The 14,037-nt window shown below is 41.3% G+C and overlaps 1 protein-coding gene across 1 annotated transcript in view; it reads right to left on the bottom strand.

Annotated features, from left to right (window-relative positions):
• The window catches only part of CUNH1orf141 (chromosome unknown C1orf141 homolog), a 59,015-nt gene that overhangs the window by 15,212 nt on the left and 29,766 nt on the right, over nt 1-14,037 (bottom strand). Inside the window, exons 5-6 of the mRNA XM_050136442.1 lie at nt 12,835-12,926; nt 5,878-5,942 (exon numbers count right to left, since the gene is read on the bottom strand). Coding sequence (XP_049992399.1) covers nt 5,878-5,942; nt 12,835-12,926 — 157 coding nt within the window. The remainder of the gene's footprint in view (nt 1-5,877; nt 5,943-12,834; nt 12,927-14,037) is intronic.

Below are 14,037 nucleotides of genomic sequence, written 5' to 3'. Positions count from 1 at the left end.
ATAGTATTGTAATAATACAGTTTCAGTGTGATTATTTCAGGTCTGAATGGCTGGAAAATGAACAAGCAGTCTCCACCTACACTCACAGTGTTGGATAAATATACATAGGCTGGGGGGGGGGAGAAAAAGAGTATAGGCAGTCATAAAAGAAATAGGTTTAAAAAATAAAACAGGGGCTGGAGAGATAGCTCAGAGGTTAAGAGCATTGCCTGCTCTTCCAAAGGTCCTGAATTCAATTCCCAACAACCACATGGTGGCTTGCAACCATCTGTAATGAGATCTGGTGGCCTCTTCTGGCCTGCAGGCATACACACAGACAGAATATTGTATACATAATAAATGAATAAAAAATAAAGCAAAGTCTTTAAAGAGACAGTAAAAGTAATATAAAGGAGTATAGACAATCATAGATTAATGGAGTAGAAAAATAAACCATGTAAAAATGAAATATACATAGAGAGTCTGTATTATGTATATTATTGTGTTTTTTAAATAATTTATTTAATTTTATTTTATGTGCATGGTGTGAAGGTGTCAGATCACCTGGAACTGGAGTTACAGACAGCTGTGAACTGCCATGTGGGTGCTGGGAATTGAACCCTGATCTTCTAGAAGAGCAGCCAGTGCTCTTAACCACTAAGCCATTTCTCCAGCTCCAATTATTGTGTTTTCTTTGAGTTTTTTTGACTGCAGAGAGAAATTTGATTCGGGGTGTGCTAAACTAAACCAACATAAATGTATCCTGACTTCAAAATTTGGATATAAGGGTATGTTACTTTAAAAAAGAGGTTCTGTTTTTGTTTCCACAGAAGATAAGAACCTGTGGATTCCTTCCAGGCTAATGTGGTTTTAAAAGGCCCCCTGAAAGGTCTCCATGAACCCTAAAAATACTTCACCCAACAAACAGCAGGAAGCAGTTTAGAGAGAACAATGCCCGAATTCCCAAAATGACTTTTATAAATGTTTGTTTTCGTTTAAAGGGTGTTGACCATAAATGGTTAAATGGTCACAATCAATGTCTTTCTAGAAATGGGAGGGGGATATCATATTGAGATGAATAATTTGCATTGGTATGGATCTTGATCTATTGATACATATTTAAGGTTGATTTTGTTATACTGTGTATATGTAGTTCTGCTCTTGTTTAAGATATTATGCTTGTACAGCTCATTTAAAAATGTAATGTGTAATTAAGCAATACAGATTAATAGATAGTCATCTATAATAGTCAAACTGAGGTCATGTTAGGTTTTCTAGATATACAGAGATATATTTCAGTTAGACAGATAATCTTGAATACTTTAAAGACTTGCAGAATATGGCATTTAAAATGTTTTAAGAACTTAGACTTTTCATGACAATGAGACACATCTCCTGGCAGCACCAGTTAACTTCAAGAGGAAGATGGGCATTGAAAAGGCTCCTCACGGAGTTTATTAGCCATTTAAGCAAGAAACTGCTCTTGCCTGGACTGCTTGATGGAATGTTCTTTTTAACTGGACATGTAGAACCCACAGAAAAATAACTACTGAACTTGTCTAAAGAAAGTGAGACAATCCTTCAGGGTTCCTGCTTCACAGGAAAAACTGCCAGATATTCTGCAGGACACAGAAGAAAGCAACTGATAACCTCTGTTATTATAAGGCAGAATGGATCTTCAAATTGCCTGCCTAATGGAAAAGTCCGATACCATGGGCCTGTAGGCTGAATGTGGATGCCCCAGTGTTACAGAAGAACTTTGAGTGACTGTCCAAGCAACAAGATGTCTCTGTCAATTCTAGAACTTCAGAATTTGCTTAAAATGAACTTCTTGTTTACATAGATAATAGTATATTCTTCTGGGGCCTTTGAAGAATTGAAGACAGTTATAAATTAGATATAAATATTGTAACTGTAATTCTTATTTGATTACTCTTTTTTATATGTAATTTTATTATGTTAAAGTTAAAACCTTCCCTTTTCTTTAGACAGAAAACTGGAGATGATGTGAAATTCTCCTCTGTGTTCTGTGAATATGTTTTATTACCATTGGTTAATAAGGAAGCTGGTTTGGCCAATGGCTTTGCAGAGTAAAGCCAGGGAGTAGGCAGAGTCAGAGAGACGCCATGTAGCTGCAGAAGGAGAACAACACCAGAACAGAACTTTACCTGGTAAACCACAACCTTATGAAGATACATAGGTGAATAGAAATGGCTTAATTCAAGATGTGAGAACTAGCTAGAAATAAACCCGAGTCTTTGGCTGAACGGTGTTGTAATTAATATAGTTTCTTTGTGATTGTTTGGGTTTAAGCAGTCAGGAAATGAATAAGCAGTCTCTGTTTACACTTTAAGTTGATAAAACACATAATTAGGGAATTGTAGAACATTAGACAATGCTATGAGGAGTCAAAGTGAAAAGAACCATGGGTAGTCAAACTGCTGAGATGCAGACAGCAAGAGAAGATCTTGAAAGCAACAGGAGAAATAAGAAACAAGCTGATGTAGCTATCCTAATATCTAATAAAATAGACTTCAAACTCAAATCAATCAAAAGAGATAAAGAAGGACATTTCATATTAGTCACAGGAAAAATCCATCAAGAGGAAATCTCAACGCGACCAGTCAGGAGAGAACATGGGAATCAGAAACTGGTAGCCAAAGGACTCTGGCACATTAACATGGGGAAAGGGAAAATATCATCCATATATAAGTCAGAGTTTTCTGTCAAGTAAACAAAAACCAGACAATTGATGAACTCACAGCAGCAAAACCCAAAGAAGGAAAAAACACACAAAATAACATCACCAACAATGAAAACTAAAATAACAGGAAATAGCTGGGTGGTGGTGGTGCATGCCTTTAATCCCAGCACTCGGGAGGCAGAGGCAGAGGCAGAGGCAGAGGCAGAGGCAGAGGCAGAGGCAGAGGCAGAGGCAGAGGCAGAGGCAGAGGCAGAGGCAGAGGCAGGGGGATCTCTGTGAGTTCGAGACCAGCCTGGGCTACAAGAGCTTGTTCCAGGACAGGCTCCAAAGCTACAGAGAAAACCCTGTCTCGAAAAACCAAACCAAACCAAAACCCCAGAAAATAGCAATCACTGATTATTAATATCCCTTAATATAAAAGGACTCAACTCATCTATAAAGAGCCACAGATTAGATTCAAAAACAGAATCTATCCTTCTGTTGCATACAAGAAACACACCTCAACCTCAAAGACAGACATCTCCTCAGAGTAAAGGGTTGGGAAAAAAATTTTCTAATCAAATGGATCTAAGAAACAAGCTGATGTAGCTATCCTAATATCTAATAAAATAGACTTCAAACTAAAATCAATCAAAAGAGATAAAGAAAGACATTTCATATTAGTCACAGGAAAAATCCATCAAGAGGAAATCTCAATAGTGAACATCTATGCCCCAAATACAATGTATTTACATATGTAAAAGAAACATATCTAAAGTTTAAGTCACACATTAAACCCCACAAACTAATAGTGGGAGACTTCAATACTCCACTTTCACCACTGAACAGGTCTGTGAGACAAAAACTTAACAGAGAAATAAGAAAACTAACAGATGTTATGACTCAAATGGACTTAACAGACATCTATAGAACATAAAAGAATAAACCTTCTTCTCAGCACCTTAGGGAACCTTCTCAAAAATGGACCACATACTAGGTAACAAAATAAACCTCAACAGACACACACACACACACACACACACACACACACAAAATGGAACAACTAACCAGGAGACCAACAAAAAAATAAAACAATAGACTGAACCACTACCCATTATAATAATTACATTAAATTTTAGTAAACTAATCATTCTAATTGAAAGCAGCACTTAGGCAAATTAAAGCAATGCTGTCTCAGTTGGTTTTTTTTTTTTTTTCTGATGAAATATCCTGACCAAAAGCATACTGGGGAGGAAAGGGTTTATTCCACCCTACAGTTCCACAGCACGGTGCGGTGCATCTGTCTCTGAGGGATGTCAAGGCAGGAGCATGTTTACAGGCTTAACACATGGTCTGACATTGAAAGTACAATGTTCAAGTGACAGGCCCCAGATAGGTAGTACTTATACGAAGCTGTATTTTATAAACATTTAAGCACTCTTAAATATACAACCTCAACAAGTTTTAATAGAAGTCCAGGCTTAAAATGCCATGGAATATGTTCTCTGATTAAAAATAGAATTAAATTAGATATTAAATGTTATGTATCTGGAAAAAATTTAGATATGTGGAAATTCTAGAATACCTCTCAATGAAAAAATTCTAGGGTAAAATAAAACATTCTCTTCAAAGTAAATAACGGTGAAAATATAGTAATCAGAATTAATGTAATTTTACTCAACATTACAATTATTTATCTAAACAAAAACCCCAAGGAATTATCATCTTAGCACACACTGAGTCACTTTAAAGCTGGAGGAGGACTCAGTGGTTGAGTGCTTGCTGCTCTTGCAGGGGACCTCAGTTCCCAGCACTCAGATTTGGTGGGTCACAACTGCCCATCCACACATCTCTGGAGGGCCTCCCAGCCTCTTCTGGACTCCACGGGGACCCATACTTATATGTTTGAGGTTAAGTCATGGTCCACTGAGCCCAAAATAGAATTGTTTGAAGTAAAATTGCCACACCAAGCTGCTGTGGTTTGAATAGGAAGTGCTCTCAGGGGCTCAGCCTTCAGCCTGGCTGCTGGTGCTGTTTGGGGGGGGTCTGTGGGATCTTCAGGAGTTTGAGCTTCAATGGAGGAAGTGGAGGCTCCATGGCAATGCTCTATGTCTTGAGAGTAGACTCAATGAGAGCGGTCAGTCTCCTGTACTGCCGTCATGCCTTCCTTGTCCTGTATCTCTTACTGGGAGACACCAAGATTCTCTGGAACGTAAGCCAGAGTAAGCCCCTTTGCCTTAAGTTGGTTTAGTCATGGTGTTTTATGATAGCAATAGGCAAAGAAACTGAAACATTAGGTACATTCTCAAGTCTATGCAGAGTAATACCGGTAAGAGAAGGTCCTGGCAAATTTTCACTTAAAATTTTGTATATTTTAACTAAGATGGCTAGTAAATTATGATGATGAGCAAATTGTGATGTTATACAATTTCTGGGAGATTTTTACTAAGTGGGGATTTAAGCATATACATAAGAATAAACCTATAACCTGGGGCATAGATACTAATGCTTTTTTTAATTTTAAAATTTAGGAATGTGAAACAAAAATAATAGGTAGATGGCTGGAGGCACAGCCCAGTGGTTGAAGATTTGCATAGAACACATGAAGCTCTAAGCTTAACATAATACCAGTGCTGCCCCCCAAAGGCTAAAATATAATACGTAGTAATGATCATGACTAAGCATGCATAGCTTCATGTTTCTTTCTCCAGGTCAGCTAATAGCAAATCAATACAGACTTAAAAGACTCTAGTTTACCCTCGCTGATTCTCTGGACCAACTCATCTCTCTAGTTCCCTAGGTGTGACCTGCCGGATAGTGGCCAGGGGCATGCTCAATGTAGGAAGAGGGCAAGCTTGAAGGATGCAGGAGAAGCCCCCTCAATGACTGGTTGATTGGAAACCAGTTCTTGGCAGTTACTGTAATTGTATCTTCTAACCATAGCTCAAAAAATTGCCTGAGCTACACATGAAAAGATCAACAGGTTTATGTATTTGTGCTTTTAAGTAAATATTTAAATTAGATGTGTATTGCTTTAGCATATGCATAATTTTGTGTTGTCTTCATACACAAGACTACATCATATCAGATGAAACTGCTTTACACGCATACCTTTGGATTCTAAACTTCACTTGGATTGTGACACATAAAAACAAAGTTATTTGAACTAGCTTAAATAGCTACTAAAGAGTCACAAACACACAAATCACACCCACCTCTGTTTTATCCTTAAGAAAATGAAGAAATCTGGGACTCAGCTTTAGATTTTCTTCTCTTGGTCCTAAGGAAATCCAAACACACAAAAAATGATTAAAAAATCACTTCTAAAATCTCCACTACTAGTAAATATTTTAACATAAGATTTTTATTGATTCTTTGGGAATTTCACCATGCACTAGGAACATTCAGTTCCTAGTCATTCCAAGTCCCACCCCCAACCTGAGATATCTCCCGCCCCCAAAATTAAAAAGAATAAAAATTAAAAAAAATAGAGAAAAGATCCAAGTCCTATTTGTGTTATCTAAGGACTCACTGGAGCAGGGTCAAAGTCTCAAGTGGCCTGTCCCTTAAATAGAACTGACTCATTCCTCTCCCGCACCCCCACCAGAAGCCTTCAGTTGTGGAGAGCTAACCTCAGCATCCTTATTACACTTTTAAAGAGTTCTTTGAAGGCGTCCTGTTTAGGCTGCTACTTTCAGTGGTGGGGTCAGTGGGAGAGTTGGGGTCATAGGGGTTGTCACAGAATCCTTCCAGGTCCCTCTTTCTCAACTGTGTGTCTTGATATCACTGCAAAAGTAGCTTCCCTGCTATTTATAGACAGGGGGAACATGGATAATGGGTTTCCACATGGCTTCTGGTGACAGCACAGACCATGAACCTGGCCCCTGACAAGGCCTTTGGAGGCAGCCTGAGCCAAGGCCATCTACCTGGCTTCAGGCAGCAGCAAAAACCAGGGACATCTGTTAGCTCTCGGCGGCAACCTGGGCCATGGGCATCAACACAGACCCTGGCTTCAGTAAGACCCTGGACCCAGACATGGCCCTGGGCAGCAGCACGGACTTGGACATCCCCTTGGTCTCAGGTGGTAACCACAGGTCACCCACATCAGCCTGGTCCTTCCTCGTTGTTGTCGCGTCTCTAGTTCTGCCTCTCTCCACAGAGCACATACCTCTGCATTTCCATCTTACCCATCTCTCCATCACACATCGTTCAGTTTCCACTGCCTGTCCGACTAGTACATTTTTAGACATATACTTTAATAATCTTATTTGCTTACATATGCAATGTTTTTATAATTGTTGAGATAAATTCATTTCAAAATGAGTCAAATTCTTCATCGCATTTATTTATTGATTTCTGCAGATATGTATGTGCACGGGTGCAGGCATGACAGAGCATGTGTGGACATCAGAGGACAACCTGTGGGAAAAGGATCTGTTGTCCTTTTCCACCAGGTGGATCCCAGGGATTCAACTCAGGTCGTAACGCTTGTCAGCAAGCACCTTTGCCAACCTCTGAAATTATTTCCTTTAAAAGTGAGGTTTTAAATGATAGAATATAATTTTCAAATATTTATTTGTTATGCAACACTATTATTTTCTTGGAAAAGAACTTTCTAAATAAAATAGAAGCATACATATTATTCAAAATAACCTTTTAAGTTGTAAAATAATCTTTAATAAATCATTGGAAAAGAGAAGTATTCTCTTCGACCTGTATTTCCTTTTTTCTAATTATAGATGCTATTTGTTTATATTATTACATAATAGATTTTCTTAATATAAGCATAGTTAGTTAGTAATAGATCATCTGATCACAAAAGCCCCCCCCCAAAAAAAACAAGATGGTGAGCAATCCTGATCACCTGTGGTTTCTGATATCTCTGGAATGTACAAGAGACAGGGCTTGATTCTGATGCTTTTGGTGGTGGTGGTGGTGGTGGTAGCGTGTGTTCTCTTAAACTGGGTCTTACATACTCCGGTCTTGGCTTTGCAGCAAAGGCTGGCCTTGAATTCTCAATCCTACAGTCCCTACCTCTCAAGCACTGGGATTACAAGCACATGCCACTGTATCTTGGTTAAGAAACACAGTTTTGACTTACATAGTCGTCTTCGGGGGAAGGATCACTAAGTTGCTGACATAGATAAATTATTTTTTTCCTAGAAGGCCAGCGGTTCCACCTACAGGCTCCTCTGAAGAAGTGATTCTCAACCTTCCTAATACTGTGACCTTTTAATACCTCATGTGGTGGTGTCCTCCAGCCACAGATTTATTTTCATTGCTACTTTATGACTGTAATTTTACCGCTGTTATGAATCGTCATGCAAATGTCTATTTTTTCAGATGGTTTTAGGCGACCTCTGTGAAAGGGTCATTCAAGCCCAGAGGGGTCGCGACCCACAGGTTGAGAACCACATGTTGAGGTGGACCTTGTCCAGCAGGCAATGCAGGCTAGCAAGCTACTGAAGCTCATCGCACGCTGCCACTTGTTCCCAGGCTTAACTGGTCTGGATTTGAGCCTCAGCATTCTGATTCTGCCACAGAAAAGGCTGTAGGCTGTTTGTCCTGGCTTGATTTCTGTTGCTGGGATAAAACACTCAAAAAAAGGCAACTTGAAGAGGCAAGGATTTATCTGGCGTATACTTCCAGGCCACCATCCATTACTGAAAAAGTTGGGGCAGTGATTCAAGCAAAACATGCAAGAATTCTTCTTGTTGGCTTGCTCTCTGACTTGCTCTCTCTTACCTAGCTTTTTTCATTCATTACAGTACCTGCTTAAGGAATGGTACTGCCCACAATGGGTTGGACCCTTCTGCATCAATCAGTAATCAAGCCATACGGACATACCCACAAAAAGCCAATCTCATCTAAGCAATTTCCCTACTGAGGAGTCTCTCAGATGACTGGATCAAGACTAACCAGAGCACTGGAGGTTTACTGAACCTGGAAAAGACAACTGGACAAGAAATGAGAAAGGAATGGCATTCCTCCTGGCCTCCATGGGGGACCAGTGGTTAAACAACTGCATGAGTTAGTTTTTGAAAAGTTGCTATAATAAGCTGTGGATTATTGTAGTCATATGGAGAACCATAACATTAGCTAGATATATATCTTATCTTAAAGAATAACAATAACACAAAGACTGACCTCAACGAAACAGATTTTATACAGCCAAGGTCAAGACCTATCCCAGGACTGACAAGTCAACTTTATTCAAATACCAAAGTAGGAGAGTTCAAATACATGCTAATCTGTGTTGCTACCTTTTCAAGGTAGGTTGAAGTGTTTCCCGCATAGACTGACAAAGCAACAGAAGTTATTAAAGCCTGACTGAGAGAGGTTACCCTCTATTTTGGACTATTTTTATAACATAATGATAACTGTCCTACCTTTGTTTTTGAGCTAACACAGAAGGCAAGCAAACATGAATCAAATGGATGTTACCTATATCCCAGTGGCCCCGAACCTCAGATGAGGTAGAAAGGATGAATCATGCTTTGGAAAGGACAATGTTGAAATTGTGCCATGACGCACCTGCACTGAGAAGCTAAGAGCAGCTTCCCTAAGGTTCCCTCGGCTTGAGCCCTCATGACATCGTTTATGGACATCTGCTCCAGACCATGCTCACACTGGGTGACTAGGAAAGGGGGTGGGGATGGAAAATCCAGAATCATGTTTGTAAACGTATCTAGAACGGATGCATGTGCCAGAGAGCCTGCTGTTGGTGACAAGGTTCTGTTGAAAATCAGAAACACGGGCTCGCTGGGAGACTGAGATGCGGACTGGCCCATGGAAGGTGGTTCAGTTTGCTGGAGTTAAGTCTTGGCTATCAACGCAAGGTAAACGCTACATCAGAGACTCACAGACATTCAAATGGACAGGAGATCTGAAGTGGACTCTGCTCATGAACAGCAAGCACCAGAAGCTAGGAAGGCTCACAGGCTGTCCCAGAAGGCACACCAGACTTATGGGTGTGATGGTTGACACCGGCTGTCAACTTGACAGGATCCAGACTTACACCAGAGACAAGTCTGTGAACATGCTTGTGTGGAATTATCTGCATGAGGTTGACTGAGGAGAGAAGACCCACCCATTCCCTGACCTGAGATCCTGAGCTACATCCATGGGGAAAAGGGAACTGAGTTTGCATCCGTCTCTCTGTTCCTGTCCACTGATGCTACACTAGATGTCCTAAACTTCTCCGCCATGATGGACTGTAACCCCAGAGCTTCTCAAGCCATTTTTTTTTGGTCAGAATATGTTATCACAGCAACAGCAAAAGTAACTAACTCATGGGGCAAGAAAAAGAGGGCCACTTCCCGCACATAAAACTTCTGAGTGTAAAGCACACCAGCAGATCACTCATTTCTGACCATGCATATACCCGTGAACACTTGAGAGGCCACTTCAGGACTCTCACACAGAAGCTGAGCATCTTAGTCTATGGTAAAAGCTGTTGGGGCTATTAGACAGGAATCAAGTCAAGTTGGGGAAGCAGCCCTGGAAAATGGGCTACCGTAGATCATTTAGTACTGAGAGGTAGCCATAAAGAATGCAGAAAGAGGCTGTTTTATCCGACAGGTAAAGCTTAGTTGGATGGACATAAAGCTAAAGCAGCTGATGACACCGTCTCTGACAAAGAATAGACGAGGACTCCAGTGTCACCTTTTGTGCCTCCTGGCTCCCAAGCCTTCCTGGCCTCGGGCAGCCTTCCTGCTTTTCCCTTTGCTAGTACTCCCCTGAGCATCTGTCTGCTGTCGGAAAGGTGCTCTGACTTACACAGTCTCCCTTGCTGGTAAGACGCTCAACTAGTAACCATATGCCCAGCTGCAGAAGCCAAACTTCATGTGGAGCCGATACGAGTTATTGTTAACAGTAGGAAAGAATAGGAGACGGATAGGGGAGCTTCCTATTCTGCAGTATGAAAGCATGCTTAAACTTCACAACCTTTGCATGAAAAGCAGCCCAGCCATGCACACTGCTAATGCTTTGTTTGCTCTGAGTTAACCTTTAACATAGATAGAGTCTGGATGGTGACTCAGGAAAAAACGCAGGGCTTGGGAGCCGGAGGTGTACACGAGCTCCTCACGACACAGAGAGAGCTGATAACGAGGAGAATGTTCAGGGAGAGATAAGGAGAGAAGCAACAGTATCGTGAATCTCTCGGACAAGGCAGGCTTCTCGAGCTGAAGTTCAAGACAAAACTCTGAAATGATTAATTGCCTCGTACAGGCTCCCTAGACGATACACTAGCGGGAGCTGGCTCCGGGCAGATTTCCTGTGGTTTCTGAGATTGCTGGCTCTCTGCAATAAAATGAGCTATCAAGAGTCTGCTTTTTGATTGCTATAACATTCTGATTAGATTTTCAATAGCCATTCATTTCCTACATCTGTGTATGACCAAACATTCTGGTGACTCTCAGGTAAATCTTTCCCGAATGTATTGACTTCGTCAAACATGAGATTCCACCATCCCCAGAGGTAAGAAAGTTATCAGAAAACATGGGAAACCTCTAGCTGAGATTCCACCACTTGTCTGTAACCTCAATGTTCCCACTGGTACAGTTGGAAAATACCTTGGCTTATGACTTTCCTTTGTGCCTTAACTATGATAACTTCAAGCATACTTTACCACATTGAAACACGCTATTAGGGGTGATCGGAATCCATGTTCTTAGGCCACGGACACTCGTTTTGGGTTAAAAATAAACTATTATTTTTATTTCTTTTGAGTGACAGTTGAGTTTGGTCTCAACAGTCTCAAAAGCTTAAAGCTGAAAATTGTGAGAAGGAGGGGATGAGCAAGTAAGTCTGGAGAAGTCGAAGAAAACAGAAATGAAAGCTGTTGTTTGAACTTGGCAACACTGGGGCCACTGGTAATCCTGGTCAGTGCCCTTTAAGCTGAGTAGCGAGGGAGGGATCCTGCCTGGAGTGGGCTGATGTTTAAGGAGGAATGGAGAGAGTAAAGACCATGCGTGGCATGTAAACACACATTTAGAGAATTTATAGAGCACGACACAGACGGAAGACAGCGTGGGGCAGAGTGGAGCCAAGAAGCCTCCGTCCAGCAGGGTGATGACAGTGTACTCCACCAAGGTGACAATGACAGAGGAGAGCAAAAGTAACGAACACCATTGAGGACCCTCTGAAAATGTATAGAACACTTGGTCTGGGACCCCAGTCCCTAAAACTTCTAATCCTGTAAGTGTGCTTCTACTAAACAAGCTATTCATACTTGACTTTTATTTTTTAGCTGCAAGGAAAGTCTTAGGGTTGAGTTGAAAGAGAAGTTGGCATTTCTTTCTAGAAGAAAGACAAATAGTCCCATAGTAGAACTATTTCCTCTAGGTATGTCTAGATTGACCGTTGGCCATCATGACTCAGCAAGAGCTGTGTTGACACGCAGGATGACTTGACCTTCTGTGTGTAAGGAAGTGAGGACGATACAGTCGGAGCTATTAGCTTTCCTACTTAGGGGAGGTGAAGGTCACCAGGCTCTCGGGTGAGATTCCAGTCTCCATTTCCCCTACCCCTGCTTCTAGATGCACACAATTTTGATCCTGTGCACACGGCTTGGGAAGAAGGGATACCAGCAAATACAGAAGGTGGGAAGGTTGACTGGGGGTTAGGGTTCTTAAGTAGCTGCTGGAAGAGGGACTTCCTGGTGGTATCCTGGCAAGAGCCATCCATGTTCCTGTAAACAACCCCTCACCCATGTATACTCATGGAAATAATCTGAATGGATTTTTGATTTATCAGACTCGACTTAAATGAAATTATTTTTCTTGGTCTGTTGGTACCCTATCTGTCTGGTGTCATTGCTATTTCTTCCTGTTTCCCCAGAAAAATAAATGAAACAACCATATAAACATAAAAATATATTTATAAAAATGTATTTGTGAACCAGGTATGATGGTGTGTGCCTGGAGTCTCAGTTACCTGAAAAGATGAGCCAGAGGGATTTCTTGAGTCCAGAAGTTCAAGTCCAGTCCGGGCAGAAGGTGAGATTACATCTAAATGTGTGTGTGTGTGTGTGGTGTATGTGCGCACGCTTGTGATTATACAGTAGATGGAGGAGGATAAAGTAATTAATAAGTTACTACTTAATCGCACCCACTAGCAACTGTAAGGAGAAATGAGTATATTACACACAACATTCCTTATTGACTTACTTTCTTCGTAGTTTGCATCTGTTGCAAGAGCAGATGAATCTGATTCTTTAAAGTCACTTCTGTGTTCAGGAGTACATTTGAAAGATACGTGCCTGGAAGAAATAAAATGGTCAGAAAATTTACAAAACAGATATAAACTCCTAATTTGGAGAAACATGTCCATTTTACAGATTGAAGGCAGAAAACTGAGTCTTACTGGAGATGGAATTCCAAGTAGAGGGGACAGGAAAAACCTACTTCTAGGGCAGGAATGAGGGCACACGGGGTGCCAGTATTCACCAGCTGACCAGGACACACATCAGAACTTAGTTCCATGAGATTTGGGGGACAGATTTGAATGGAAAGTGGGGACATATGGACTCAGGGACAGCTCATACATCAGATAGGATGACAGCACCTGTGTATTACGTGGAGAATTTCACTTCGAGCTCTTTATTCTAGGTATTGCAACTGTCCCAAGAGGAGCACAGATGTTCTAAGGAGGGGAACTTGTACCAGACTCTTTGAAATGGTGGACTCTGAAAGATTGAAATGTCTCAAAGAGTTCCATGCTGAGCAAAGGAGAGGACTGAAGCCTCGCACCAGCCAGAGGAGCTGGTTTCTTAGAAAGAGACTTAGCACAGTGCCTACAATTGTCACCGCTCAGAGGACCTGGGGAGGAAGCAGTGAGGATGGGCAGGACCACAGTGCTTAGCTAGGCAGGCCCCTTGCCCTCTATTTAAACTTAAATTCCATGTCAGGACTCTGAAAGTGTGTGTGTGTGTGTGTGTGTGTGTGTGTGTGTGTGTGTACTACATGCCACTGGACCTATTTACTTGTTTTCCAATTTATTCAGTGTGGCCACAGTGAACAACCCTGCTTTCTCTGCCTCCTATTGTCATTTCTTTATGGTATACTGAGGATGAGTGGCTGAGCCTAGCTTGTTAAGGTTAGGGGCACCTGAGTTTTGACCCTAACATCTCTTGGTTAACAGTATGGTGGCTAAGTTTTTTAAGTGCCACTTTGACTGAATCCAAGATTACCTAAAGAACTGGCAGATAATTCTCCCTGTGGGTATGTCTGTGAGGTTGTTTCTAGACTAGGTAGGTCCAAGAGTTGGTGGACTCACAGTATAGGCAAGTGCCATTCAATCCTCTGGGATTCTAAATAGAACAACTCGACTCTCCCTCCTCCACAAATGATGCACTCATCTCTGGCTGTTCT

The sequence above is a fragment of the Alexandromys fortis genome, unplaced genomic scaffold (genome assembly GCF_014885135.2).
Source record: "Alexandromys fortis isolate MF-2015 unplaced genomic scaffold, M_Fortis_MF-2015_v1.1 scaffold_13, whole genome shotgun sequence".
Taxonomy (NCBI): domain Eukaryota; kingdom Metazoa; phylum Chordata; class Mammalia; order Rodentia; family Cricetidae; genus Alexandromys; species Alexandromys fortis.
Note: the sequence above shows the minus strand (reverse complement) of the source record. Positions and strands in the feature narration are given on the sequence as shown.